The sequence below is a fragment of the Pan troglodytes genome, chromosome 17 (assembly GCF_028858775.2).
Source record: "Pan troglodytes isolate AG18354 chromosome 17, NHGRI_mPanTro3-v2.0_pri, whole genome shotgun sequence".
Classification (NCBI taxonomy): Eukaryota; Metazoa; Chordata; class Mammalia; order Primates; family Hominidae; genus Pan; species Pan troglodytes.
Genome location: NC_072415.2, coordinates 31,448,893 through 31,475,435, shown reverse-complemented (window position 1 = coordinate 31,475,435; position 26,543 = coordinate 31,448,893). Strand labels below are relative to the sequence as shown.

The window sequence follows — 26,543 nt, the reverse complement described above, 5'->3', positions numbered from 1 at the left end:
CTGGGATTACAGGCGTGAGCCACTGTGCCCATTTTTCTTTTTGTTTTTTAATTGAGACGGAGTTTCACTGTTGTTGCCCAGGCTGTAGTGCAGTGGCATGATCTCAGCTCACTGCAACCTCCGCCTCCCAAGTTCAAGCAATTCTCCTCCCTCAGCCTCCTGAGTACCTGGAATTACAGGTGTGTTCCACCACGCTCAGCTAATTTTTGTATTTTTAGTCGAGACGAGGTTTCAACATGTTGGCCAGATTAATCTCGAATTTCTGACCTCAGGTGATCTGCCCGCCTCGGCCTCTCAAAAGTGCTGGGATTACAAGTGTGAGCCACCACGCCCAGCCCTCTGACTCAAATCTTAAAACTTCAGAATAGAAGTCGGATTCAGATTGTGCAGAAATATACATCGGCCTGTGACAAGGAGCAGACATGGAAGTGACTCTTAATTGGAAACATCCTGCTGGAACCTGAATCTTTTTTTTTTTTTTTTTTTTTTTTGAGACGGAGTCTTGCTCTGTCGCCCAGGCTGCAGTAGTACGATCTCGGCTCACTGCAAGCTCTGCCTCCCAGGTTCACGCCATTCTCCTGCCTCAGCCTCCCGAGTAGCTGGGACTACAGGCCCCCGCCACCACGCCCGGATAATTTTTTTATTTTTAGTAGAGATGGGGTTTCACTGTGTTAGCCAGGATGGTCTCGATCTCCTGACCTCGTTATCCGCCTGCCTCAGCCTCCCAAAGTGCTGGGATTAAAATCTCATCCCTGATTTAGAAGGCTCTTACTGGGGAAAAAAAAGTAGCCATTGAATGGCTATTCAACCAACCATGGATTAAGACAAATGAAACCGAAGCTCTAGTCTTGGAAGTTTTCATCAGTTGCCTTTCCATATTTTATTTTAGCTTCTAGAATTCCATGGCTGATTTTCATCCCCAGATGCATCAGACTTACCCGAGAGGTTCCCCAGAGTGGAAGGCTCCGGGTCAGGTCTGCCCTCAAATGGCCAGCTCTGTCACTGTGAAGCCTGTTTAATAGTAAACACAGGACAATCGTGGCCTTGGCTGCCTTGCAGTTTCCCTCCTCCAGGACCTAGTGCTCCCCTGTAGCCAGCAGACAAGAGCCAATTATTATGAGATATGCAGTGATTTGGAATGAGAATTGATAGAGAGGTTTTGTTTCCAGAGCATGTAGCTTATTGGAACTCTATTTCAGTCAAGAGATATTGGATGGTTTCTTACCTCCTCTCCTAAAGACAGGCTGACCCAGTGTGGTGTGTTCCTCACTGTAATTCTAGGGTACACTCGGGTAAAAATATAATTGTTGCTTAATTTTCCTGAGCATCACTATAGAAAGATGGAAATAGTCATGATTATGGTGGTTTTAATATGATTGTCATGTTTTATTTTCGAGTCCATCAACTTTTATCTTTAATTACCCAAAGGTCAGTCTGTACTGACCTTTGTATGAAGCCATAATGGAGCCAGGCGTGGTGGCTCACACCTATACTCCCAGTACTTTGGGAGGCCAAGGTGGGCGAGGTCAGGTGTTCCAGACCAGCCTGGCCAAGATGGTGAAACCTCGTCTCTACTAAAAGTACAAAAATTGGCCAGGCGCAGTGGCTCACACCTGTAATCCCAGCACTTTGGGAGGCCAAGGTGGGCGGATCACGAGGTTAGGAGATCGAGACCATCCTGGCTAACATGGTGAAACCCCATCTTTACTAAAAATACAAAAAACTAGCCGGGTATGGTGACAGGTGCCTGTAGTCCCAGCTACTCGGGAGGCTGAGGCAGGAGAATGGCGTGAACCCGGGACGCAGAGCTTGCAGTGAGCCAAGATCGCACCACTGCACTCCAGCCTGGGCAACAGAGTGAGACTCCGTCTCGGAAAAAAAAAAAGTACAAAATTAGCAGGGCATGTGACACACACTTGTAGTCCCAGCTACTAGGGAGGCTGAAATGGGAGAACTGCTTGAACCCGGGAGGCAGAGATTGCAGTGAGCTGAGATCATGCCATTGCACTCCAGCCTAGGCAACAGAGTGAGACTCCGTCTAAAAAAAAAAGAAAAAAAAAAGAGAGGAAGAGGAAGGAAGGGAGGGAGGGAGGGAGACACATAATGGAGAATACAAAAGGAAGAAAAGAAGAAAAGATTTCTACCCTAAAAATATTAAAATCGGCTGGAGACAAACTGAACAAGACAGCAAGACTTAAGGATATATGCTGAATAGCATTTGAGTAGTACAGAACAGCTTAGCACAGAGAAAACCCACACAAAGGGAAGCCATCAGTGACTGTGACAGGGAGTGAAGGAGGGCAACCGGGGAATACATCCTAGGAGGTAGTAAAAGCACAGAGCCCGTGCATCCTCCAGACACCAGTGGCTTATTGTGGCCCTTGGGCAAATAAGTTCCACCTCTGTCACCTTCAGTTTGCTCAACTTAAAAACAGAAGGCAAGGACTAGATGGTCTGTAATGTCTTTCAGCTATAATGATACAGGATTCTTAAGGACAAACACAGAGAACTTGGGAAGGTGAGGATGTTACAGGAAGAGGAAGGACAAGCACAAAGCCACAGAAGTAGGAAAACACTAGTTGTGCATAGGCAGCGTGTGTTGTGGGATGGCAAAGACCTTAAACAAGCCTGTTTAACTGTTCTTTTTTTTTTTTTTGAGACATTTAAAATGGCCCCCAGGTTTAGTGCTGTCATGTTCCTAAATTCAAGAAGGCTATGATGTGCCTTTTTGAGAAAATAAGTGTTAGATAAGCTTTGTTCATGGATGAGTTAGTGCTGCCAGCCATGAATTAACAAATCAGTAGTATATATGTATTACATATACTACTATATATGTCTCTAAACAGAAACACTCATAAAACAAGGTTATGTATTGGTTGGTTGATGAAAATGTGACTAGAAGCTTGCAGGAACTTAACCCTATATTTTCCCTAGAACTAGTGGTTTAGTATTAACAGCAACTTTACACAACTACTGAAAATTCCAAGAATTGACTGCACTGGGTATCTACAGCCTTGCTATTATTACTATTTTCTTCATAAACTGAATCTCACTGTATATTAACATTTCTCAAAATATATGGAATACGTAAACAAAACCCTAAAACTTCACTGAGAAGAAAAGCTGGTTCAGGTAGAGAACACTACTATGTTCCCACACAGAAAGAACTTAGTATTACAAAGTTTATCAGCCGGGTGTGGTGGCTCACACCTGTAATCCCAGCACTTTGGGAGGCTGAGGCAGACAGATCACGAGGTCAGGAGATCGAGACCATCCTGGCTAACACGGTGAAACCCCGTCTCTACTAAAACTACAAAAAATTAGCCGGGCGTGGTGGTGGGTGCCTGTAGTCCCAGCTACTCGGGAGGCTGAGGCAGGAGAATGGCATGAACCCGGGAGGTGGAGCTTGCAGTGGGCTGAGATTGCACCACTGCACTCCAGCCTGGGTGACAGAGCAAGACTACGTCTCAAAAAAAAAAAAATTATCTTCCTTTTCAAAAGTACTCCTATTGGCTGGGCGCAATGGCTCACACCTGTAATCTCAGCACTTTGGAAGCCTGAGGCAGGCAGATCGCCTGAGGTCTGGCATTAGAGACCAGCCTGGCCAAAATGGTGAAACCCCGTCTCTACTAAAAATACAAAGATTAGCTGGGTGTGGTGGTGCATGCCTGTAATCCCAGCTACTCGGGAGGCTGAGGCACGAGAATTGCTTGAACCCAGGACACAGAGGTTGCAGTGAGCCAAGATCGCACCACTGTACTCCAGCCTTGATGAAGGAGTGAGACTGTCTCAAAAAAAAAAAAAAGAAAAAAAAAGGAAAAGAAAGTACTCCTCTTTATTTCACAGATCCACAAGAATTTCACATTAATAAAGGCCAGTATCAAATATACTTTTAATGCCTTTAGAAAATGTCTGCTGTTGGTTTATTATGACAGATTCTTCTTGTTATGGAGTTATTTTCTAGGTTAGGTCTTCAGGAACAAGAACTGTATGTTATTAAATGTTATATGATATCTATTATAGGTAATACATGAATTGTTTGCTGACTACATTAATCTATTTCAAAATACTAAGTTATGCTCACATAATTATGATAGATTAAAAGAATCTGATATTTCATTTTCTATTCCTTCACTTTGGGTTTTCTATCTATATTCATAATACATTTCTTTAAAAACTAATGTTCGGCCGGGCGCGGTGGCTCACGCCTGTAATCCCAGCACTTTGGGAGGCCGAGGCGGGCGAATCACGAGGTCAGGAGATTCAGACCATCCTGGCTAACACAGTGAAACCCCATCTCTACTAAAAATACAAAACATTAGCCGGGCATAGTGGTGGGCACCTGTAGTCCTAGCTACTCGGGAGGCTGAGGCAGGAGAATGACGTGAACCCGGGAGGCAGAGTTTGCAGTGAGCCGAGATTGCACCACTGCACTCCAGCCTGGGTGACAGAGCTAGACTCTGTCTCAAAAAAAAAAAAAAAAGAAAAAGAAAACAAAACAAAACAAAATAACTAAAGTTCATATGTAACATCTCATTAAATATCAGATGTGTACAAAATGCTGCAGTCCTAAGATCCCATCTGCCTTTTAGGGGGTGGTGAAGAGGGGTCAAGAGAAGCATGTTAAACTCTAGTCTGTTTTCTATTCATACTATAATGCTTCCTGTATAGTAAATGATGGTAATCAGTTCAAATAGCTTTTTCTTCACCCAATTTTAGCCCTTTCACATGGAAATGAAATAATGACCTCTAGTGGAATAAACTCAATCTAGTACCCACTGTGATTTATTATTACATTTAAACTGTTACTAGACTGGCTTCACACTGCAAACATCCTAGACACAAAAACTCTCAAAAATTTTTTTTTTTTTGAAACAGTCTCGCTCTGTCACTCAGGCTGAAGTGCAGTGGTGTGATCTCAGCTCACTGCAACCTCTGCCTCCAGGGTTCAAGTGATTCTCCTGCCTAAGCCTCCTGAGTAACTGAGATTACAGGCACCCGCCACCACACCAAGCTAATTTTTGTATTTTCAGTAGACAGGGTTTCACCATGTTACCCAGGCTGGTCTCGAACTCCTGACCTCAAGTGATTCACCCATCTCGGCCTCCCAAAGTGCTGAGGTCACAGGCATGAGCCACCATGCCAGGACAAAACGTAATTTTAGATCTCTTATGCTATGTGGCCATTTTCATTTAAATTTTAAAATTTAAGAGCCAGGTCTCACTAGGTTACCCAGGCTGCTTGCAATCATAGCACGCTACAGCTTCAAATTCCCAGGCTATAGCGATCCTCTTGCCTTAGCCTCCCCAGTAGCAGGGACTACAAGTGTGCACCACGGCACTAAGCTCCAATTTTTATTTGTTATCTGCTTCTGTCTATAAGCTCCACGAGGACAGGAGCCAACTGTTTATTTCCTACTCTTGCAGGGTTTTGTTTGACCCCTTCAACAAATCTCTCCACTTGCTACATTACAGGGGTCTCTTGCCTTTTGCCTTCTACTTGGATACAAGCAATAGGAGCACCAACAGGTCAGAAGATGGAAAAGAATGAAATCCAGTTATTTATTCCCCCAGCTTATTAATTAATGAAAGGTATAGGCCGGGGACGCACGGTGGCTCACGCCTGTAATCCCAGCACATTGGGAGGCCTCGTGCAGACCATGAGGTCAGGAGAACGAGACCATCCTAACACAGTGAAACCCCGTCTCTACTAAAAAGACAAAAAATTAGCTGGGTGTGGTGGCAGGCACCTGTAGTCCCAGCTACTTGGGAGGCTGAGGCAGGAGAATGGCCTGAACCCGGGAGGCAGAGCTTGCAGTGAGCCGAGATCGCGCCACTGTACTCCAGCCTGGGCAACAGAGTGAGACTGTCTCCAGAAAAAAAAAAAAAAAAAAAAAAGGTGTGGAGAAAAATTACATATTGGTTGTATCTTGTCAAGCCAACTCACCTTTAATATATTTACTATTAAAGAATTGTCTTAAGTCTGGCCAACATGGTGAAACCCCGTCTCTACTAAAAATACAAAAAAATTAGCTGGGTGTGGTGGCGCACGCTTATAATCCCAGCTACTCTGGAGGCTGAGGCACAATAATCTCTTGAACCCGGGATGCAGAGGTTGCAGTGAGCCAAGATCGCACCACTGCACTCCAGCCTGGGTGACACAGCAAGACTCCGTCTCAAAAGAAAGAAAGAAAGAAAAAATTGTCTTAATCATCATGAATTTCATACATCCCTTTTTGGATCATAGAACCTGTAATACAACTGGGTGACCACTGCCAATAATTTGTGGGGGAAAAAAAGCTAATTACTATATAACTTCAATGACTTACAAAAAAACAATATCAACTGTGGAAAAATCAAAAAGCATTTGAATTTACTTGATGAGGTAAGATACTTAAAATATATATATATCTAGTATTTATTTATACCAATATATACATTTATATATCTAATATATATGACAGGTACATTCTACATGTATACTAATATATCTATTAGTATATATTTATATATTAGTATAAATACATATATATATAAATACATATATATATCTCTCTCTCGATTTTTTTTTTGAGACGTAGTCTCACTCCATCGCCCAGGCTGGAGTGCAGTGGCACAATCTCGGCTCACTGCAACCTCCGCCTCCTGGGTTCAAGCAATTCTCCTGCCTCGGCCTCATGAGTAGCTGGGATTACAGGCGCCTGTCACTGCACCTGGCCAACTTTTGTATTTTTAGTAGAAATGGGGTTTCACCCTCTTGGCCAAGCTGGTCTTCAACTCCTGACCTCGTGATCCACCTGCCTCGGCCTCCCAAAGTGCTGGGATTACAGGCGTGAGCCACCACGCCCAGGCTAAACTTTTTTAAGGTAACGATCTTTGCAGAAAATTTCTTTACTTAAAAAAAAAAACAAAAACTCACATACATGATGAAAATACAGATTTAAGCCACCCACATCCTCAGTTGTTTTCCTTAGCATATAAATACTTCGTAGTAAGCTTTACAAAGAACTGATGCACTGAGAGACATTTTTTCTGAGCTTAGCAAATCAAAAACAATTTTTAAAAGTCCTTATTAACAATTAGAACAGTTTTGCTGTCAAATAAAGTAGGTCTTTTCTCTTTTATTCTCAAAGAACCCCTTAATAAAGGAGGCACTGACAGGTACATTACACATTAATAGGAGATTTTAACACTGCTCATAACTGATAATCTAGTGACCATTAACTCCAAGTTATAACTTGGAAAACATAAAACTATATCCTATTAAGAACTGATTAAAAAGCAAAAGAAACAAAAGTAAGACATTAGCAGCTAGACAACAAAGCAATGACCCTTAATTTAGAAGACAACTTTTTACCAGGTACCTAAGACTCCGTGGAGTAAAACTCAGGAAAGGAGAATCAATTCTAGACCCCATCCCATAAGGACTTTAGTTTCCGAAATACCAAAACAAACTTCTTACTTCCCCTGTGGGTAGGTGCCACAGAATGAAAAGCAATAAAATGCATATTCAGTGCATGTGAAGTAGAAGGGCATATATCCTATATATATTGTTAAGTTTAGCCTAAAGTCTCTTTACATATCTCAAGTTCAGCTTAAAGGTTTCTCAGTACATAGAACTGTAGCCTAACTGGATGTGTAAACAGACGGTACCCTACTCTTGTGCCAATCACTAAGTTTCAGCCAACCAAAGACAGCGAACTGTTCAAACCATATTCAAATAAGGCAAACGCTGAACTGTAACTAATCTAGCTGTTGCTGTATCTCACTTCCATTTTCCATACATCACTTTCCTTCTGTCCATAAATCTTCAACTATGCAGCTGGGCTGAAGCCTCTGAGCCTATTATGGTTCAGGGGCTACCTGATTTGTGAATTGTCCTTTGCTCAATTAAACTCTGCCAAATTTAATTTGTCTAAGGCTTTTATTTTAACCTTATTCATCATAAAAAGAAAAAGAAAAATTTTAGTTCAAAAACTTAAAACCTGATCATCTAAAAATGAAACTGCCCAGTAGAAATGCTTAGCTCTCACTGTGGTAATTTCGTGAATGTGGAGGAAACTACTAAAACTTTGATATACTAAATAGACAGCTCTGTCCCACATTTATGTTTATTAAAAACTGACATAAACAAACACAACCTGTACAAAAAATATCCCAAATCTCGTATGACTTTGAAATCTTGAGAGACATTATCGCCTAGGACCCCCTCTTCCTCTGCCACGGCCACGTCCTCTTCCTCTTCCTCTGCCTCTGCCTCTTCCTGCAACTGAAGGAAAAGAAAAACAAACCAAGTTCAATTCTCTCCTGCACCAATGTTACCTAGACACCACAAACAACATTTACACACACACCTTTCCCTGTTTATAGCTCTTTATTAGTAGCTACAATAAATAAAGTTTAACTAGCTTCTGTTAAATGTGTTAGACTTCAGATTCCCCCCACCCCCCAACACATTATCATGCAGAACCAATAACTAAAGGCCTAGGGAGATTATTATTTGTTTCATTTCAATTTATTTACTAAGAAATGTGTCAAATTTAAAAATACTTTTTCTTTATATCATGTCTCAAATTCACCATATAATGATTTGAACCTCACAAAAAAAGGGAAGATATATATCACAGAATAAAACATGATCACCTTGATGCCAGAGTTTTGGTAACTGAATAAAATCCAAGCAAGTTAATTCAAAACCAGGAAAGTTTAAATGTATTACATCAAATCACAATCTTATTAACTCTTCAGAAAATTAAAACTCATTTGACCTACACATAATCTAGTGCTTTAATCCAAATAGTAATATCCCTACTGGGTCATCCTAACTCTAGTTGAGTATCATGGTGATAGGAAATTCATGACCCAAATAAACTTATTTCATCTTCAGACAGCTAAGAATATTAGAAAATCTTGACATAGAAGTCAGTCACATTCTAAATGTTTTTGTTTTTGTTTTTGTTTTTTAAATACAGGGTCTCACTCTGTAGTCCCATCTGGAGTGTAATCACACCTCACTGCAGCCTTGAACTCCCGGGCTCAAGTGATCCTCCCATCTAAGCCTCCTGAGTAGCTGGGACTACAGGTACAAACCATCATGTCTGGCTAATTTTTAAAATTTTTGTAGAGATGAGGTCTCCCTTTGTTGCCCAAGCTGCTCTCAAACTCTTGGGCCAAAGCAATCCTCCAGCCTCAGCCTCCCAAAGTGGTGGGATTACAGGTGTGAGCCACCGCACCTGGCCACATTAGAAATTTGTACACACTGATTCTAGTCTTACCATTCTAAGCAATAAATAGTAAGTTTAAGATGCTAATTAAGAGACATTACACAAAATAACTGGCCCGTACTCTTACAAAGTATCAAGGTCACAAAAGGAAAACTGAGGAGAACCAGCTGATACGCATTAAAGGAAACTAAGGAAACGTAACAAGTAAATGCAACCTGTTGTACTGGATTGGATCTTGGACCAGGAAAAGGACATTAGAGGGACAATCAGAGAAATGTGAGAAAGGTCTCTAGATAATACAGTAGTGCCACATCAATGTAAAATTTCTAATTTTTTGTAGTTATATGACATTTTAACATTTAGACAATCTTGGTGAAAAGTGTATGGGAATTCCTTGTACTATTTTTGCAACTTTTTGTGTCTAAAATTATTTCAAAATGAAGTGTTAAAAAAAATAAAGAAAATGGGGGGAAAAACAGAGTTGGAGGGGTGTTGTAAAACAACAACAACAACAAAAGGGCTGGGCACCTGTAATCCCAGCTACTTAGGAGGCTGAGGCAGGAGAACTGCTTGAACCTGGGAGGCAGAGGTTGTAATGAGTGGAGATCGCGTCATGGCACTCCAGCCTGGGCGACAGAGCATGACTCTGTCTCAAAAAAAAAAAAAAAAAAAAAAACTCAAGAAAAGAAAATGGACCAGGTATGATGGTGGCTCACACCTATAATCCCAGCACTTTGGGAGGCCACAGCAGGAGGATTGTTTGAGACCAAGAGTTCAAGACTATCCTGGCCAACATAGGGAGACCCTGTCTTTACAAAAAAATAAAAAATAAAAAATTAGCCAGGTTTGGTGATGCATATCTGTAAAAAAGAAAGATAAATTAAGAAAACAACTGCTCACTGCAATCTCCGCCTCTCAGGTTCAAGCGATTCTCCTGCCTCAGCCTCCCGAGTAGCTGGGACTGCAGGCGCCCACCACCACGCCCAGCTACTTTTTTGTATTTTTAGTAGAGAGTATTTTACTCTGTTGGCCAGGCTGGTGATCCACCTGCCTCGGCCTTCCAAAGTGCTGGGGTTACAGGCGTGAGCCACCGCGCCCAGCTGCTGCTTCTTTTTTTTTTTTTAAAGAAAGAAAATAAATGTTTATTCAAAAAAAAAAAAAAAATCCAAACATTTGGGAGGCCAACGCAGAAGACAGCCTGAAGCCAGGGGTTTGAGGCTGCAGTGAGCTATGATCATGCCACTTCACTGCAGCCTGAGCAACACAGTGAGATCTTGTCTCTTACCAAACAAACAACAAACAAAACAATTTTTTTTTTTTTTGAGACCAAGTCTCCTCTCTGTTGTCCAGGCTGGAGTGCAGTAGCGCGATCTCGGGTCACTACAACCTCTGCCTCCCAGGTTCGAGCAATTCCCTGCCTTAGCCTCCCGAGTAGCTGGGATTATAGGTGACCGCCACCACACCTGGCTAATTTTTGTATTTTCAGTAGAAATGGGGTTTCACCATCTTGGCCAGGCTGGTGTTGAACTCCTGACCTTGTGATCCAGCTGCCTCAGCCTCTGAAAGTGCTGGGATTATAGGCGTGAGCCACCACACCTGGCCCAAACCAATAATTTTTAAATAACTCCCTAACACTAGACTATGACAAACTTGAAACGAAGACTCATTTTCATTATTTAATTTGTTGTAGTTTTTTTTTTTTTTTTTTTTTTTTTTGGCGACAGGGTTTTATTCTGTCACCCAGGCTGGAGTGCAGTGGCGTAATCTCGGCTCACTGGAGCCTCCATTTTCTGGGTTCAAGAAATTCTCCTGCCTCAGCCACCCGAGTAGCTGGGATTACAGGCATCTGCCACCATGCCTGGTTAATTTTTGTATTTTTAGTAGAGACAAAGTTCATGCCATGTTGCCCGGGCTGGTCTCGAACTTCTGAGTTCAGGCGATCTGCCCGCCTCTGCCTCCCAAAGTACTGGGATTACAGGCATGAGCCACCGCACCTGGCCAATTTCAGTTATTTTAAACCGTACTATTTTAAATGTGTACACACAAAAACAGTAAGTCTAGGACACGTTAAAATGAGCCAAATTGACCACACTTACCTTCAATTTCTTCTGAAATAGTATTTATGATAGAAAAGGAACAAAAATGATAACTACCCAGAGGAACAAAGAAAAGCAGAGAAAACACAGTAGATAAAAGATTTTGGGCCGGGCACCGTGGCTCACGCCTGTAATCCCAGCACTTAGGGAGGCCCAGGCAGGCGGATCATGAGGTCAGGAGATCGAGACCGCTTAGCTAACACGGTGAAACCCCGTCTCTACTAAAAATACAAAAAATTAGCCGGGCGTGGTTGCAGGCGCCTGTGGTCCCAGCTACTGGAGAGGCAGAGGCAGGACAATGGTGTGAACCCGGGAAGCGGAGCTTGCAGTGAGCCGGGATCGCGCCACTGCACTCCAGCCTGGGCGACAGAGAGAGAGTCCATCTCAAAAAAAGATTTCGGCTGGGCGCGGTGGCTCCTGCCTGTAATCCCAGCACTTTGGAAGGCCGAGGCGGGTGGATCACTTGAGGTCAGGGGTATGAGACCAGCCTGACCAACAGGATGAAACCCCACCTCTACTAAAAATACAAAATTAGCTGGGTGTGGTGGCACACATCTATAATCCCAGCTACTTGGGAGGCTGAAACAGAAGAATCGCTTGAACCCAGGAGGCAAAGGTTGCAGTGAGCTGAGATCCTGCCACTGCACTCCAGCTTGGCTAACAAGAGCAAAACTCCATCTCAAAAAAAAAAAAAACAAACAAACAAAATTTTTTTCAACAAAATTTTAAATCAGAAAGTAGACTGGGAACTGTAACATTTAGTAAAGGAAGAATAACTTCTGAAAAATCTAAGATTCAGAAGCGTGGAGTAAGATGATATGAGGCAGGGGGGCTTTCAATCATCAATTCCCAGACAGGTAGGTAGGTAGTAAAAAAAAAAATGTAGAATAACCCTAACGACATTAAAGCAAAACGTCCTCAGATTTGAAAATACAGCCAGCCTTCAATATCCATGGGTTGCACATCCATGGATTTAACCAACTGAGGATCAAAAATGTAGTTTAGGCCTATGATGGTTGTATCTGTACTAAACACATACAGACTTTTTCTTGTCATTAACGCCTAAACAATACAGTATAACTATCTACACAGCATTTACATTATACTAGGTATTACAAGTAATCTAGAGATGATTTAAAGTGTACAAAAGGATGTGCACAGGTTAGACTGAAACACTACTACCATTTTATGAAAGGGGACTTAAGAATCTGTAGATTTTGGTACCCACAGGGGGTTCTTTTAAAGTGGAAAGCAGCATGAGATAAAGGACCGAGAGAGAGATTAAATCATTGTTTTTCAAGCTATGGATTACAATCATATATATATATATATATATTTTTTTTTTTTTTGAGACAAAGTCTCACTCTGTAGCCCAGGCTGGAGTGCAGTGGCGCGATCTTGGCTCACAGGAACCTCCACCTCCCAGGTTCAAGTGATCCGTCTGCCTCAACCTCCCGAGTAACTGGAACTAAAGGCACGTGCCACCACGCCCGATTTTTTTTGCATTTTTAGTAGAGAGGGGGTTTCGCCATGTTGACCAGGCTGGTCTGGAACTCCTGGCCTCAGGTGATCTGCCCACCTTGGCCTCCCAAAGTGCTGGGATTACAGGTGTGAGCCACCCTGCCCGACCACATCAATATTTGTTGTTTGGTTTTGTTTTTTTTTTTGAGACAGTGGCTCTGTCACCCAGGCTGGAGTGCAGTGGTGAGATCTCGGCTCACTGCAACCTCCGCCTACTGGGTTCAAGCGATTCTCCTGCCTCAGCCTCCCGAGTAGCTGGGATTACAGGCACCCGCCACCATGCCCAGCTAAGTTTTATATTTTTAGTAGAGATGAGGCTTCACCACGTTGGCCAGGCTGGTCTTGAACTCCTGACCTCGTGATCCACCCGCCTTGGCCTCCCAAAGTGCTGGGATTACAGGCGTGAGCCACTGCGTCCGGTTGCTCAATGTTTTTAATAGCAACACCAAGAATTACTATACATACTATAGGAAATATTAAACAACAAACACACTTGTGTTGTTTGCAAATAATATCTATATTATGAATAGTGTGGATTAGGATTAGCATTCACAAAAATGTTTATAATCCTTCAAACTTACCAGCTTCCCTTTTCTTAGATTTCACCTTAGGTTCAACATCCACAAGTAGTGTATCCAGAGGTAAACTGTCCGGTAGAATAAAATACCGAATGTTATTTCCTCGAATACTCAGCGTTTCCAGCTGTACAGGTTCTCTGTTCTTCAGGGTCATTTTCACAGCTTTAAGATGTGTATTCATGCTGACATCCACACCTAAAGAGGAAAATAATTGCGCAGTTATTAGTATGATACAAGTTAAGGCAACTAATTAATCTACTGAGCCACAGTAAATACTGGACTACAAAAGAATACTGTTCTTCTACAAAGTGCAAGTTTTCTATGACACAATTTAGCACATGTGCAACTGGTAAATGGGGGAATGTCAGCAGTGTTTCCTTCCTAGAGATTTTTCCTAGCACACTAATGTTTTGCTTACAGAAGTGAATGCAGCAAGCCATGGAAGAACCCTGACTGGGCTTTAGGCTCACTACTGATGTGACAGGTATTTCTTTCATGTTTCTCCCACTGTCTTTGTAACTTCCTCATAATCCCCATTCCACCAAACTATCCTCACCTTTGTTTCTGCTTCTCTCTGTATATAAGAATTGTTACTGCTTTTGTTAAGATGGATCATGAGGTCAGGAGTTCGAGACCAACCTGGCCAACATGATGAAACCCCGTCTCTACCAAAAATATAAAAAATTAGCTGGGTGTGGTGGCACGCACCCATAACCCCAGCTACTTGGGAGGCTGAGGCAGGAGAATTGCTTGAACCCGGACCCGGGAGGCAGAGGTTGTAGTGACCTGAGATTGTGCCACTGCACTCCAGCCTGGGTAACAGAGTGAGAATCCGTCTAAAAAAAAAAATTTACCCGGGCATGGTAGCAGGCACCTGTAGTCCCAGCTACTTGGGAGGCTGAGACAGGAGAATTGCTTGACCCCAGGCGGCGGAGGTTGCAGTGAGCTGGGATCGTGCCACTGCACTCCGGCCCAGGTGACAGAGCAAAACTGTTTCAAAAAAAAAAAAAAAAATTACATAATTCAGACAAAAAAATAAGGATTTGTACTACAATAATGTTCATTAAGCAATAAAAAAATAAACTCTGGCTAGGTAAAAGAGAAGAAAAAAAATGTTATAAAAGCAGTCCAACCTCCGTACCTGTGATTGTTCCATGGACCTGTGTTCCGTTCTTCAATTCAATGGTTACAGTTTCATGACTCAATTTCATCAAAAATCTATAAATAGGAATAAAACCATTTTTACCTGTAACACTTTAAAATCACATTTATTAAGGTGAAAGGGTGAAACAACTCGATGTTGAAAATTTGCTAGATGCTATCTGCATCAATTCCTATCAATAATCTGCATAACAATTTCAGCTTTCCTGAATTATATCCTCAACCTTTATGAAGGAACACAACAATACTAACATAAACTGTCATTTGGACGTTTCTAATTCTCAAACCTGAAATCCAGACATACAAGATCTTAGACTCATTATAAACCATGAAAAAGAAATAGGCCAGGCGTGGTGGCTCACGCCTATAATCCCAGCACTTTGGGAGGCCAAGGCGGGCGGATCACGAGGTCAGGAGATCGAGATCATCCTGGCTAACATGGTGAAACCCCGTCTCTACTAAAAAATACAAAAAATTAGCTGGGCATGGTGGCGGGCACCTGTAGTCCCAGCTACTCGGGAGGCTGAGGCAGGAGAATGGCGTGAACCTGGGAAGCAGAGCTCTCAGTGAGCTGAGATCGCGCCACTGCACTCCAGCCTGGGCAACAGAGCGAGACTCCGTCTCAAAAAAAAAAAAAGAAATAAAGAATTACAGTCCGTAAAAAGATTACAAGCTTATTATAATGCCTATAAAGTAAAAATCTCCCTAACCCCCTGCACTGTGGGTATGTAGGAATATTATTCCAGATCATTTTATATGCATTCAGAAGGATATATACAGATTTCTTTTTACATAAATTGGGTCATATTTTATTCACGTCTATAACTTGTAGTCCTCGTTTAGCAGTTTATATTGGACATATTTCCATTTCAACATACAAAACATTCTAAGAACTGAGGCTGGGCGTGATGGCTCATGCCTATTTATAATCCCAGCACTTTGGGAGGCCAAGGAGGGCGGATCATCTGAGGTCAGGAATTCAAGACCAGCCTGGCCAACATGGTGAAACTCCATCTCTACAAAAACACAAAAATTAGCTGGGCAGGATGGCGTACGCCTGTAATCCTAGCTACTCAGAAGGCTGAGGCAGGAGAATCGCTTAAACCTGGGAGGCAGAGATTGCAGTGAGCCAAGATCGCACCACTGCACTCCAGCCTGGGGACAGAGCAAGACTCCATCTCAAAAAAAATAAAAAATAAATAAAAAATAAATTAGCCAGGCAAGGTGGCGCACGCCTGTAATCCCAGCTACTTGGAAGGCTGGGGCATGAGAATCGCTTGAACCCGGGAGGCAGCATTTGCAGTGAGGTGAGATTGTTCCACTGTACCCCAGCCTGAGTGACAGAGCAAGACTCCATCTCCCAAAAAGCCAAAATAACAAAATAACATTCTAAGAACTGGAAAGTATTCCACTATATGGAAATGTCAAAATTTATTACCGCCTGTTGACGGACATTACTTTGGTTCAATTTTTTCCCATTACAAACCCAATTATGCAAACCCTCACCAACACAAGTTGCTATAAGTCTTTCAAATTTTTGTCAATTTGATGGGGGAAAAATTTGCTTTTCCTTAATTACCTGTGAGATTGAGTATCTTATCTTTTTTTTTTTTTTTTTTTGACACAGAGTCTTGCTCTGTCACCCAGGCTGGAGTGTAGTGGCACAATCTCGGCTCACTGCAACCTCCGCCTCCTAGGTTCACGCCATTCTCCTGCCTCAGCCTCCCGAGTAGCTGGGATTACAGGCGCTCGCCACCACACCTGTCTAATTTTTTTTATTTTTTTTTTTAGTAGAGACGGGGTTTCACCATGTTAACCAGGATGGCCTTGATCTTCTGACCTCGTGATCCACCCGCCTCGGCCTCCCAAAGTGCTGGGATTACAGGCATGAGCCACCACGCCCTGCCTGAATATCTTTTCATTAATATGGGAAAACTATTTCTTCCGTGAATTACCTGTTCACATTATTGACATTCTCAATTAGGTTGAGTTTTTCTTTTATTTTCTACTGGTTTGCCAGTCATTCAAGTTTGTTGTTTATGGTTTCTTTAGTCACATAAACTTTTTTCACTTTTATGTTTTGAATTTGTTCACCCTCCTGGGATACATAATTTGCCTAGGAAAGGGTTTTTTCTATGCCAAGATTGTAAAAAAATAGTGTCTTATTTTCTTCTACTTTTAGAGTTCTATTCTACTTGGAATTGATCTTTTTTATGCAGTGTAAGGCACAAATCTGTCTTTATTACTTTCCCCAACTGAATAGCCAGTTGCCTTGATAATATATAATGAACAATCTATCCACTTCTCACTTCATCTAAATTTCTGTTCTCCCCTTTTTATAAAATTTTGCAGAGGATGAAAAGTTAAAGGGTTTACAAATATTGTCAATTGCCAGTGCAGTGGCTCATGCCTGTAATTTCACCACTTTGAGAGGCCAAGGTGGGATGATCGCTTGAGGCCAGGAGTTCGAGACCTGCCTGGTCAACAAAGCAAGATCCTGTCTCTACAAAAATAAAAATAAAAAAAAAATTAGTTGGCCGGGTGCGGTAGCTCATGCCTGTAACCCCAGCACTTTGGGAGGCCAAGGTGGGCGGGTCACAATGTCAGGAGTTGGAGACCAGCTTGGCCAATATGGTGAAATCCCATCTCTACTAAAAATACAAAAAATTAGCCAGGTGTGGTGGTGCAGGTCTGTAATCCCAGCTACTCAGGAGGCTGAGGCAGCAGAATCGCTTGAACCTGGGAGGCAGAGGTTGCAGTGAGCCAAGATTGTGCCATTGCACTGCAGCCTGGGTGACAGAGCAAGACTCCATCTCGAAAAAAATACAAATAAAAAAATTAGCTGGGCCTGTTGGCTCATGCCTGTAGTCTCAGCTCCTTGGAGTCTGAGGTGGGAAGATCGCTAGAGCCCAGGACTTTGAGGCTGCAATGAGCCATGACTGTGTCACTGCCCTGGAGCCTGTGTGGCAGAGCAAGACTCCGTCTTTTTTTTAAATTCTATTTTTTTTTGAGACGGAGTCTCGCTCTGTCACCCAGGCTGGAGTGCAGTGGCATGATCTTGGCTCAATGCAACCTCCGCCTCTTGGGTTCAAGCAATTCTCCTGCCTCAGCCTCCCAAGTAGCTGGGACTACAGGCGCCTGCCACCACACCTGGCTGATTTTTGTATTTTTAGTAGAGACAGGGTTTCACCAGTTGGGCTGGTCTCGAACTTCTGACCTCAGGTGATCCGCCCACCTTGGCCTCCCAAAGTGCTGGGATTACAGGCGTAAGCCACCAGGCCTGGCCCTTTTTTTTAAAGACAGTCTTCGCCAGGTGTGGTGGCTCATGCCTGTAATCCCAGCACTTTGGGAGGCCGAGGCAGGCGGATCACCTGAGGTCAGAAGTTCGAGACCAGCCTGGCCAAAATGGCGAAACCCCGTCTCTGCTAAAAATACAAAAAAATTAGCCAGACTTGGTGGCACTTGACTGTAATTCCAGCTACTGGGGAGGCTGAGGCAGGAGAATTGCTTGAGCCTGGGAGGCAGAGGTTGCAGTGAGCCAAGACTGCACCACTAAACTCCAGCCTGGACAACTGAGTGAGACTTTGTCAAAAAAACAAACGAAAAAAAAACTGATCACACCATCTCAAAGTAAGTTGTAGGCATTACGACACTTCAGCATGCATTTTCTAATGACATTCTCCTATATAACCATAATCTCACAATCACATCTAAGAAAATGAACCCCACACTATCATACAATACACAGTTCATATAAAAACTTTTAGTCTATAATATATACTTTGAATTAATAGATCCTATCATCTATCACACTAAATGGTACACGTAAGATAACCTATTATCCTCCCGCACTAGACTATTCTTGAGGGTAGGGATCGTAAGCTCTATATCTAATCCTAGACTGTAATAGGCACTGAATAATGTTGGCTGAAATGTTTTAATGAATAAAGGGAAACCAACCTTAAAATGCCTTTTTTTAATTTCTTTTTTTTTTAGTGGTATAGACAGCCATCACAAAAAAGAAATTACTTGGTCTGGGATATAACAAGCCTCAAACTTTAAGAAGACTCATGAGTTGAATCTCTTTTTATATATGACATCAAGAAAACGTTTTTCTCAACGAATTGGTAACACTTTATTTCACCAGAGAATTATTCAGCTCCAAATTTAACAATCAATTATAACTAGAAAAGCCTAGAATTCTGAACTAATGGTTTCCTTCCATTATCAAGTTTTTGTTTTTATCTTTTACACGAATTTACTATCCCAGTTAGTAAGAACTTTTACTATAAAAGTTCTTCAAATCATTTTTGGAAGCAAAGAAGATAAATAAAAGGAAAAAAAAAAAACCTTATGTGGCCAGGCGCGGTGGCTCAGATACATAAAAGATATGTAAAAATAACTGTAAGTTGTAGAAAGCAATAAAGATATACAGAGGTTTTTTTTGTTTTTTTTTTTAACAGAGGTTTTTAGTTTAGGTTTTTTCTGAGACTATGCCACCATGCCCGGCTAATATTTTTTAAATTTTTAAACTTTTTGTAGAGATGTGGTTTTGCCATGTTGCCTAGGCTAGTCTTAAACTCCTGAGCTCAAGCAATCAGCCTGCCTTGGCCTCCCAAAGTGCTGGGATTACAAGCGTGAGCCACTGCACCCAGCTACACACAGGTTTTTTACTAAGAATATATTGTAGCATGTGGAGAGGGGAGTCAGGTATTAGGGGACTCCTAGTAAGAAGCCTGAAAAGTTGGAAATATGCAGCAAGAAGAAACAAAAGAAAAAATACAGCATAAGACACAGAGTAATTATAGATACAAAGATGGAGTCTTGTTCTGTTGCCCAGGCTGGAGTGCAATAGCGCAATCTCAATCTGAGCTCATTGCAACCTCCGTCCGGGTTCAAGAGATTCTTGTGCCTCAGCCTCCCAAGTAGCTGAGACTACAGGCGCATGCCACCATACCCAGCTAATTTTTGTATTTTTAGTAGAGATGGGGTTTTACCATGTTGGCCCAAGTGATCTGCCTGCCTCGGCCTCACAAAGTGCTACGATGACAAGCATGAACCACCACGCCTGGCCGATGAAATGTTAAGTTCAATATTTTAGGTCCTATGAGTAGAGAGGAGTTAGGCAGTTTCCTTTCATGGAAAGCCTAAGCTCTGTTAAAGAATTCCTCTAGGAGAGCTACTGAAGGATTTTCATCAATGAAGTGGAGTACCAGGCTCATATTCACATTTAAAAGAGAACCTAGGGCAAATGTTCAGAAACAGATTTTAGAAAGACAAGAGACCAAAGTATAATCTCTAGGAAGACAAATTATGTGACTAGAGCAGTACATATACAAGTTAAAACTACAGTAATCGAGACATAAGGAACAACAAATAGATCAATGAAACAATACAAGCAAACAGATCTATTTCTGGTCCCACATTTACATGGTTGATTTAGCTGGGATTACAGGCACTCGCCACCACAACCAGCTAATTTTTGTATTTCTTTTTGTTTTAGTAGAGCCGGGGTTTCACCATGTTGGTCAGGCTGGTCTCGAACTCCTGACCTCAGGTGATCTGCCTGCCTTGGATTCCGAAAAGTGCTGGGATTACAGGCATGAGCCACCAAGCCTGGCCTTATATGGTTGATTTTTTACAAAGGTGCCAAAGACGTGTAACAGGCAAAGGAAAGTGTTTTCAACAAATGATGCTGGAATAACTGGAAATCCATACAGAAAAAAAACGAACCTGGACCACTAACACCATTTTCCAAAAGTAATCCAAGATGGATGATAGTCACTTGAGCCCAAGAGTTCCAGATATAGGCTGGGCACGGTGGCTCACGCCTGTAATCCCAGCACTTTGGGAGGCCGAGGCAGGCAGATCACAAGGTCAGGAGATCGAGACCAGCCTGGCCAATGTGGTGAAATCCCATCTCTACTAAAATACAAAAAAAATAAGCCAGGCATAGTGGCACATGCCTGTAGTCCCAGCTACTCGGGAGGCTGAGGCAGGGGAATCACTTGAACCTGGGAGGTGGAGGTCGCAGTGAGCCGAGAGTGCGCCACTGCACTCCAGTCTGGCAACAGAGCAAGACTCCATCTCAAAAAAAAAAAAAAAAAAAAAGACTTAAAGAGTTCCAGATACATAAATAAAAATCGATCAGTCAGGCACGGTGGCTCACGCCTGTAATCCCAGTACTTTGGGAGGCCAAGGCGGGTGGATCACGAGGTCAGGAGTTTGAGACCAGCCTGACCAACATGGTGAAACCCTGTCTCTACTAAAAATACAAAAATTAGCCAGGTGTGGTGGCAGGCGCCTGTAATGCCAGCTACTTGGGAGACTGACGTAGGAGAATCGCTTGAACCTGGAAGGCAGAGGTTGCAGTGAGCTGAGATCGCACAATTGTACTCCAGCCTGAGCTACAAGAAGAGAGACACTATTAAGGAAATGAACATGTAAACCACACACTGAGAGAAAACACATCTGACAAAGAACTGGTATCCAGGACGCAGATCTAATTTCTACAACTCTGGGCTGGGCGCAGTGGCTCACGCCAGTAATCCCAGCACTTTGGGAGGCCGAGGCGGGCGGATCACGAGGTCAGGAGATTGAGAACATCCTGGCTAACACAGTGAAATCCCGTCTCTACTAAAAATACAAAAAATTAGCCGGGCGTGGTGGCAGGCGCCTGTAGTCCCAGCTACTTGGGAGGCTGAGGCAGGAGAATGGCGTGAACCCAGGAGGCGGAGCTTGCAGTGAACCAAGATCGTGCCATTGCACTCCAGCCTGGGTGACAGAGTGAGACTCCGCCTCAAAAACAAACAAATAAGCAAAAAACCGACTAAACCCTAAGGAGATACCACTACATACCCACTAAAACGGCTAAAATTAAAGACTGAGCAAACAACACCACATACTGGTGAGGATGTGGACCAATTGTTATTCTAATATATTGTTAATGGAAGTGTAAAATGGTACAACCACTTTGGAAAATGGTCTGGAAATTTCTTAAAAAGCTAAACACATAACTATGTTACAGTCCATCAACTCCACTCTTGAGTATTTACCCACGAAAATTTGTTTCCCTCCAAAAACGTGAAGAATATTCAACGTAGTTGTAAACAAAATACATAACTTTTTATTTTATTTTCTTGTAATTTTTTAAAATACGGAGCTTTTTTTTTCTTTTTTCTTTTTTTTTGAGACGGAGTCTCGCTCTATTGCCCAAGCTGGAGTGCAATGGCGTGATCTCAGCTCACTGCAATCTCCACCTCCTGGGTTCAAGGGATTCTCCTGCCTCAGCCTCCCTTGTAGCTGGGATTACAGGCACCTGCCACCATGCCCAGCTACTTTTTTGGTATTTTTAGTAGAGACAGGGTTTCACCATGTTGGTCAGGCTGGTTTCAAACTCCTGACCTCAGGTGATCCACCCGCCTCGGCCTCCCAAAGTGCTGGGATTACAGACGTGAGCCACTGCGCCCGGCCTAAAATACAGAACTTCCAAACACACAATGCACTAATATCCAGTAATAAAAATGAACACATTACTGATACACTTCACAATGTGGATGAATCTCAAAAACATGTAACTAAAAGAAGTTTTACGCAAAAATACTTTGTGATTCCAAATATATGAAATTCTAGCGCAGGCAAAATTCATTTCTGGTGGAAGAAACTGGTTGCATCTAGGGGTATGGAGCCAGAGGTTGCCTGGGAAAGGCTTGAGGAAACTGTCTGAGGTTTTGGTAACGTTACTTCTGTTGATATGGGTTTAGGTTACAAAAGTGTTTACATTTTTCAATAGCAGGAAATATACACTGCATTTCGTTGTATAAGATATTTACCTTAAAGAAGGAAAACAAAAATCCATGAGTGGGATAAAAAGGGCCTGAACCTCAATGGTGGTGACTGGAATGAAAGGAGGCTACTATGGGCAGGACAAATACACAATTATCCCTCCCTAACTGAGCCCAGGAACCAAATGGATTCAAATTATTTTCAGATGAATCTTTCACTGTCCGAATTCTTTCCACTTAGTGAAACTTGGATATCAAATAGTCAGTAACACAGTGTCCCTCAGTATAAAACACACTATTTGAACCCAAAAACCAAACAGGATAATGTGGGTCACTTTTATGAAGTAGGTAAAACTGGCAAAATTGGCAATGTATCAAATGTCAAGGACATCAGGAGAGAAAAAGTGAAGCTCACCTCCCAGGTTTTTGGTTAGGGTGACAGTGAGAATAAGGATGACAATGCTGCCAACTGAGATACAGAAATAAGTCTACTGAAAATGCAAACCAGTTAGTCAAACAATCATTTTCTGGAGGAAAAATACATTCTCTGGTAAGAAAAAAAATTTGTTTCTGTATTTTACCTAAGACACAAAACAGGATTCAGTACAGGTATTAAAAATTACTGGAAAATTGTCATAACATGCAGTATCTTTAAAGGGAACAAATGGAATCCAAGGTGTATTACACAAAATTGAACTATGAGTGGATTAAGATTCAGATTGGCAGGTATGGAGAAATTTCAAAAAATGTAATTTTCTTTTTTTGAGACCGAGTCTCGCTCTGTTGCCCAGGCTGGAGTGCAGTGGTGCGATCTCAGCTCACTGCAACCTCCCAGGATCAAGTGATCCTTACCTCAGCCTCCTGAGTAGCTGGGATTACAGGCACCCGCCACCATGCCCAGCTAATTTTTGTATTTTTTCGAAAGAATGGGTTTCACCACGTTGGCCAGGCAGGTCCTGAACTCCGGACCTCAGGCGATCCGCCTGCCTCAGCCTCCCAAAGTGTTGGGATTACAGGCGTGAGCCACCACGTCCAGCCTAAAAAATGCACTTTAAATTCTATGACTTCCTATCCAAAGTTATAGTTCAAATAAAAATATACCAAAAATTAACCTTAAATGTCTTTTGTACCAACTCCTCCCTGAATATAATTTTTTTTTTTTTTTTGAGATGGCGTCTCGCTCTGTCGCCCAGGCTGGAGCGTAGTGCCACGATATCGGCTCACTGCAACCTCTGCCGCCTGGGTTCAAGCGATTCTCCTGCCTCAGCCTCCTGAGTAGCTGGGATTAAAGGCGCGCGCCACCACGCCCCACTAACTTTTGTAATTTTAGTAGAGACGGGGTTTCACCATGTTGGTCAGGCTGGTCTCGAACTCCTGACCTAGTGATCCACCCGCCTTGGCCTCCCAAAGTGCTGGGATTACAGGCGTGAGCCACTGCGCCTGGCCTCCTCCCTGAATGTTGAAGGCTTTTATGTGTTATTTAAAACTTTTCAAACAAACGTTATTTCAGACGTTATCTACTTGTCTGTCATCCCCACTAACCAGAAAACTCCAACAAGGCAGGTACTCTGCCTTTTAAAAAATCCTATTACCAGCGCCTAGTATGTAACAGGTGCCCAATAACTATTTAGCGGATATTGACAATCCTTGACTCAACAGGAAAAAAACAAGCTAAATATTTATAATTGCTGGCTTAGCTATTAGAAACGTCTGCCTCTGTTCCAGGCTTAGTCTCAAGGAAAAACACCAAAACCAAATCTACTTGCAGGTAGTTTAGAATTATTCACATCAGCAAACAAGTCTTCAGAAGACTTACCTAACTGACAGGGTCTATTTATTTCTTAAGAAATAAAACAGGAGAACTATATATTACGTGGGTAATCAGCCACAATTACGTTGTGATAATTTCTGCCCTATATTGGGAGATTTTCCTAAATAAAAAGCCTACCTTAAAGGGAAACAGAGGTGGAATAATCAATCACAAATCTAAGGAGGATAAAAAAGTAAACTTAAAAATCGGCCGGGCACGGTGGCTCAAACCTGTAATCTCAGCCCTTTGGAAGGGCGAGGCGGGCAGAAAGCTTGAGCCCAGGAGTTCGAGACCAGCCTGGTCAACAAAGTGAGACACCGTCTTTATTTAAAAAAACAAAAATTTGTGAAGCCGGAAGTCCTTCTCTGATTTAAAATATTTTGCAAACAGGTTTGTTTCCAGATAAGCTCATACAGCTTTCTAAGTACTGTTAAGTAGGACTGGGGAGTTCCACTCAAAAAGAAAATGAGTAACTGTAAGAGGGAGATGTGTCCCAGGAGGCGCTGCACCTTTAAAGCCTCTAAGTCACTAGGCAGGAAGAAAAGGCTCGGCCTTTATACCAATCTCTTGGAAGACACGCGGGATCCGCGAGCGACCCAGGCGGAAGCCCAGGCCCGAGCACGAGCTGCGGGCGCAGTAAGGCCGGCCGTTAGCAGGCCGCGCACACGCGGCTTTCCCGCCTCCTGCAAATGGGAGAGCCCAGCCTTCCGGACTCCGGGCCAAGCCCTCCCTTCACAGCCCCCAGAGCTGCTTGGTCACTCCCTCACCTCACGAGCTTCATCCTAGCGGCGCCGTCACCCTCTGGGTCCGACAGCACACAGAATCCTTCAACCGAACACTGACCGACTGCAGTATGAATGGCCGGAAGCGCCTACTCCAGGGGCTCCGGACGTCAAGAGCGCGCGGAGCACTGCAGACGCATGGCGGAAACGCCGAGGCTGCGCCCGGCCGCACTCTCTTCCGGCCGCGAGGAGCGCGACTGCGGCCCCTGGCGGCTGGAGGTTGCCTTGCGACGGCTGAGGGTATCGAGGGCTGGTCTTGGAGAAAAATGTCCTGCAAGAGAGGGAGATTCGAAGAGATTAAATCCAGTTAATAGGACTGTCGCATTTTGGGAGGCCGAAGCGGGGGTATCACCTGAGGTCAGGAGTTCAAGACCAGCCTGGCCAACAGGGTGAAACCCCCGTCTCTACTAAAAAGACAAAAAATTAGCTGGGCGTGGTGGCGGGCGCATGTAATCCCAGCTACTCGGAAGGCTGAGGCAGGGGAATCGCTTGAACCCGGGAGGCGGAGGTTGCAGTGAGCGGAGATCGCACCACTACACTCCTGCCTGGGCAACAAGAACGAAACTCCGTCTCACAAAAAAAAAAAAAAAAAGTACTGTCACCATCACGTTTCTGAACAGCAGGGCACTGTGAGTGCAGCACCTAATACAAATTCCTCACTGAACGGAAAGAAGGTCTTAGAGAAGCCCAAAGTATTATGCTGATTCTGTTCCAACACCAGGAACCTAGCATTGCTTACTGTACCTGAAGCAAATCACACAATGGGACAGGCGCTGTGGCTCAAGCCTGTAATTCCAGCACTTTGGGAGGCCGAGGCGGGCAGATAGCGAGGTCAAGAGATCGAGACCATTCTGGCCAACATGGTGAAACCCCGCCTCTACTAAAAATACAAAAATTAGCGGGGCCTGGTGATGCGCGCCTGTAGTCCCAGCTATTCGGGAGGCTGAGGCAGGAGAATCGCTTGAACCCAGGAGGTGGAGGTTGCAGTGAGCTGAGATCGCGCCACTGCACTCCAGCCTGGCAACAGAGCGAGACTCCGTCTCAAAAAATAATAATAATAAAAATAAAATCCACAATGTAGCAGATTATTTTCACTTTAAGTTCCAATCTATAAGACAAACTTTTCAGTCTTCATCTTTCTCAACATCTCATCAAAATATATATATTTTTTATTTTTTTGAGATGGAGGCTCACTCTGTCGCCCAGGCCGGAGTGCAGTAGCGCGATCTCAGCTCACTGCAACCCTTGCCTCCCGGTTTCAAGCGATTCTCGTGCCTCAGCCTCTCCAGTAACTGAGATTACAGGCGCGCATCACTATGGCCCGCTAATTATCGTCTTTTTATGTATGTATGTATGTACGTATGTATGTATGTATTTTAAGACAGAGTCTCTCTCTGTCGCCCAGGCTGTAGTGCAGTGGCGCGATCTCGGCTCACTGCAAGCTCCGCCTTCCGGGTTCACGCTATTCTCCTGCCTCGGCCTCCCAAGTAGCTGGGACTACAGGCGCCCGCCACCACGCCCGGCTAATTTTTTTGTATTTTTAGTAGAGACGGGGTTAGCCAGTATGGTTTCGATCTCCTGACTTCGT

At 43.2% G+C, this 26,543-nt stretch overlaps 1 protein-coding gene across 1 annotated transcript; it reads right to left on the bottom strand.

Moving 5' to 3' along the window:
* Positions 1 to 8,094: 8,094 nt before the first annotated feature.
* Positions 8,095 to 25,226, bottom strand: SNRPD1 (small nuclear ribonucleoprotein D1 polypeptide). Its single transcript, XM_009433779.5, has 4 exons — positions 24,941 to 25,226; positions 14,560 to 14,636; positions 13,422 to 13,613; positions 8,095 to 8,268 (listed from the first exon to the last, which is right to left on the bottom strand). The coding sequence occupies exons 1-4, from the start codon at positions 24,952 to 24,954 to the stop codon at positions 8,192 to 8,194; spliced, it is 360 nt and encodes a 119-aa protein (XP_009432054.1). The 5' UTR covers positions 24,955 to 25,226; the 3' UTR covers positions 8,095 to 8,191.
* Positions 25,227 to 26,543: the final 1,317 nt, after the last annotated feature.

Excerpts from the sequence above, each read along its gene's own strand:
- SNRPD1 (XM_009433779.5), bottom strand. Across the intron at positions 13,614-14,559 it reads GGTCCATGGAACAATCACAG|GTGTGGATGTCAGCATGAAT; the intron begins GTACGGAGGTTG and ends TTTCCTCTTTAG. Across the intron at positions 8,269-13,421 it reads ATCTAAGAAAAGGGAAGCTG|TTGCAGGAAGAGGCAGAGGC; the intron begins GTAAGTTTGAAG and ends CTTTTCCTTCAG.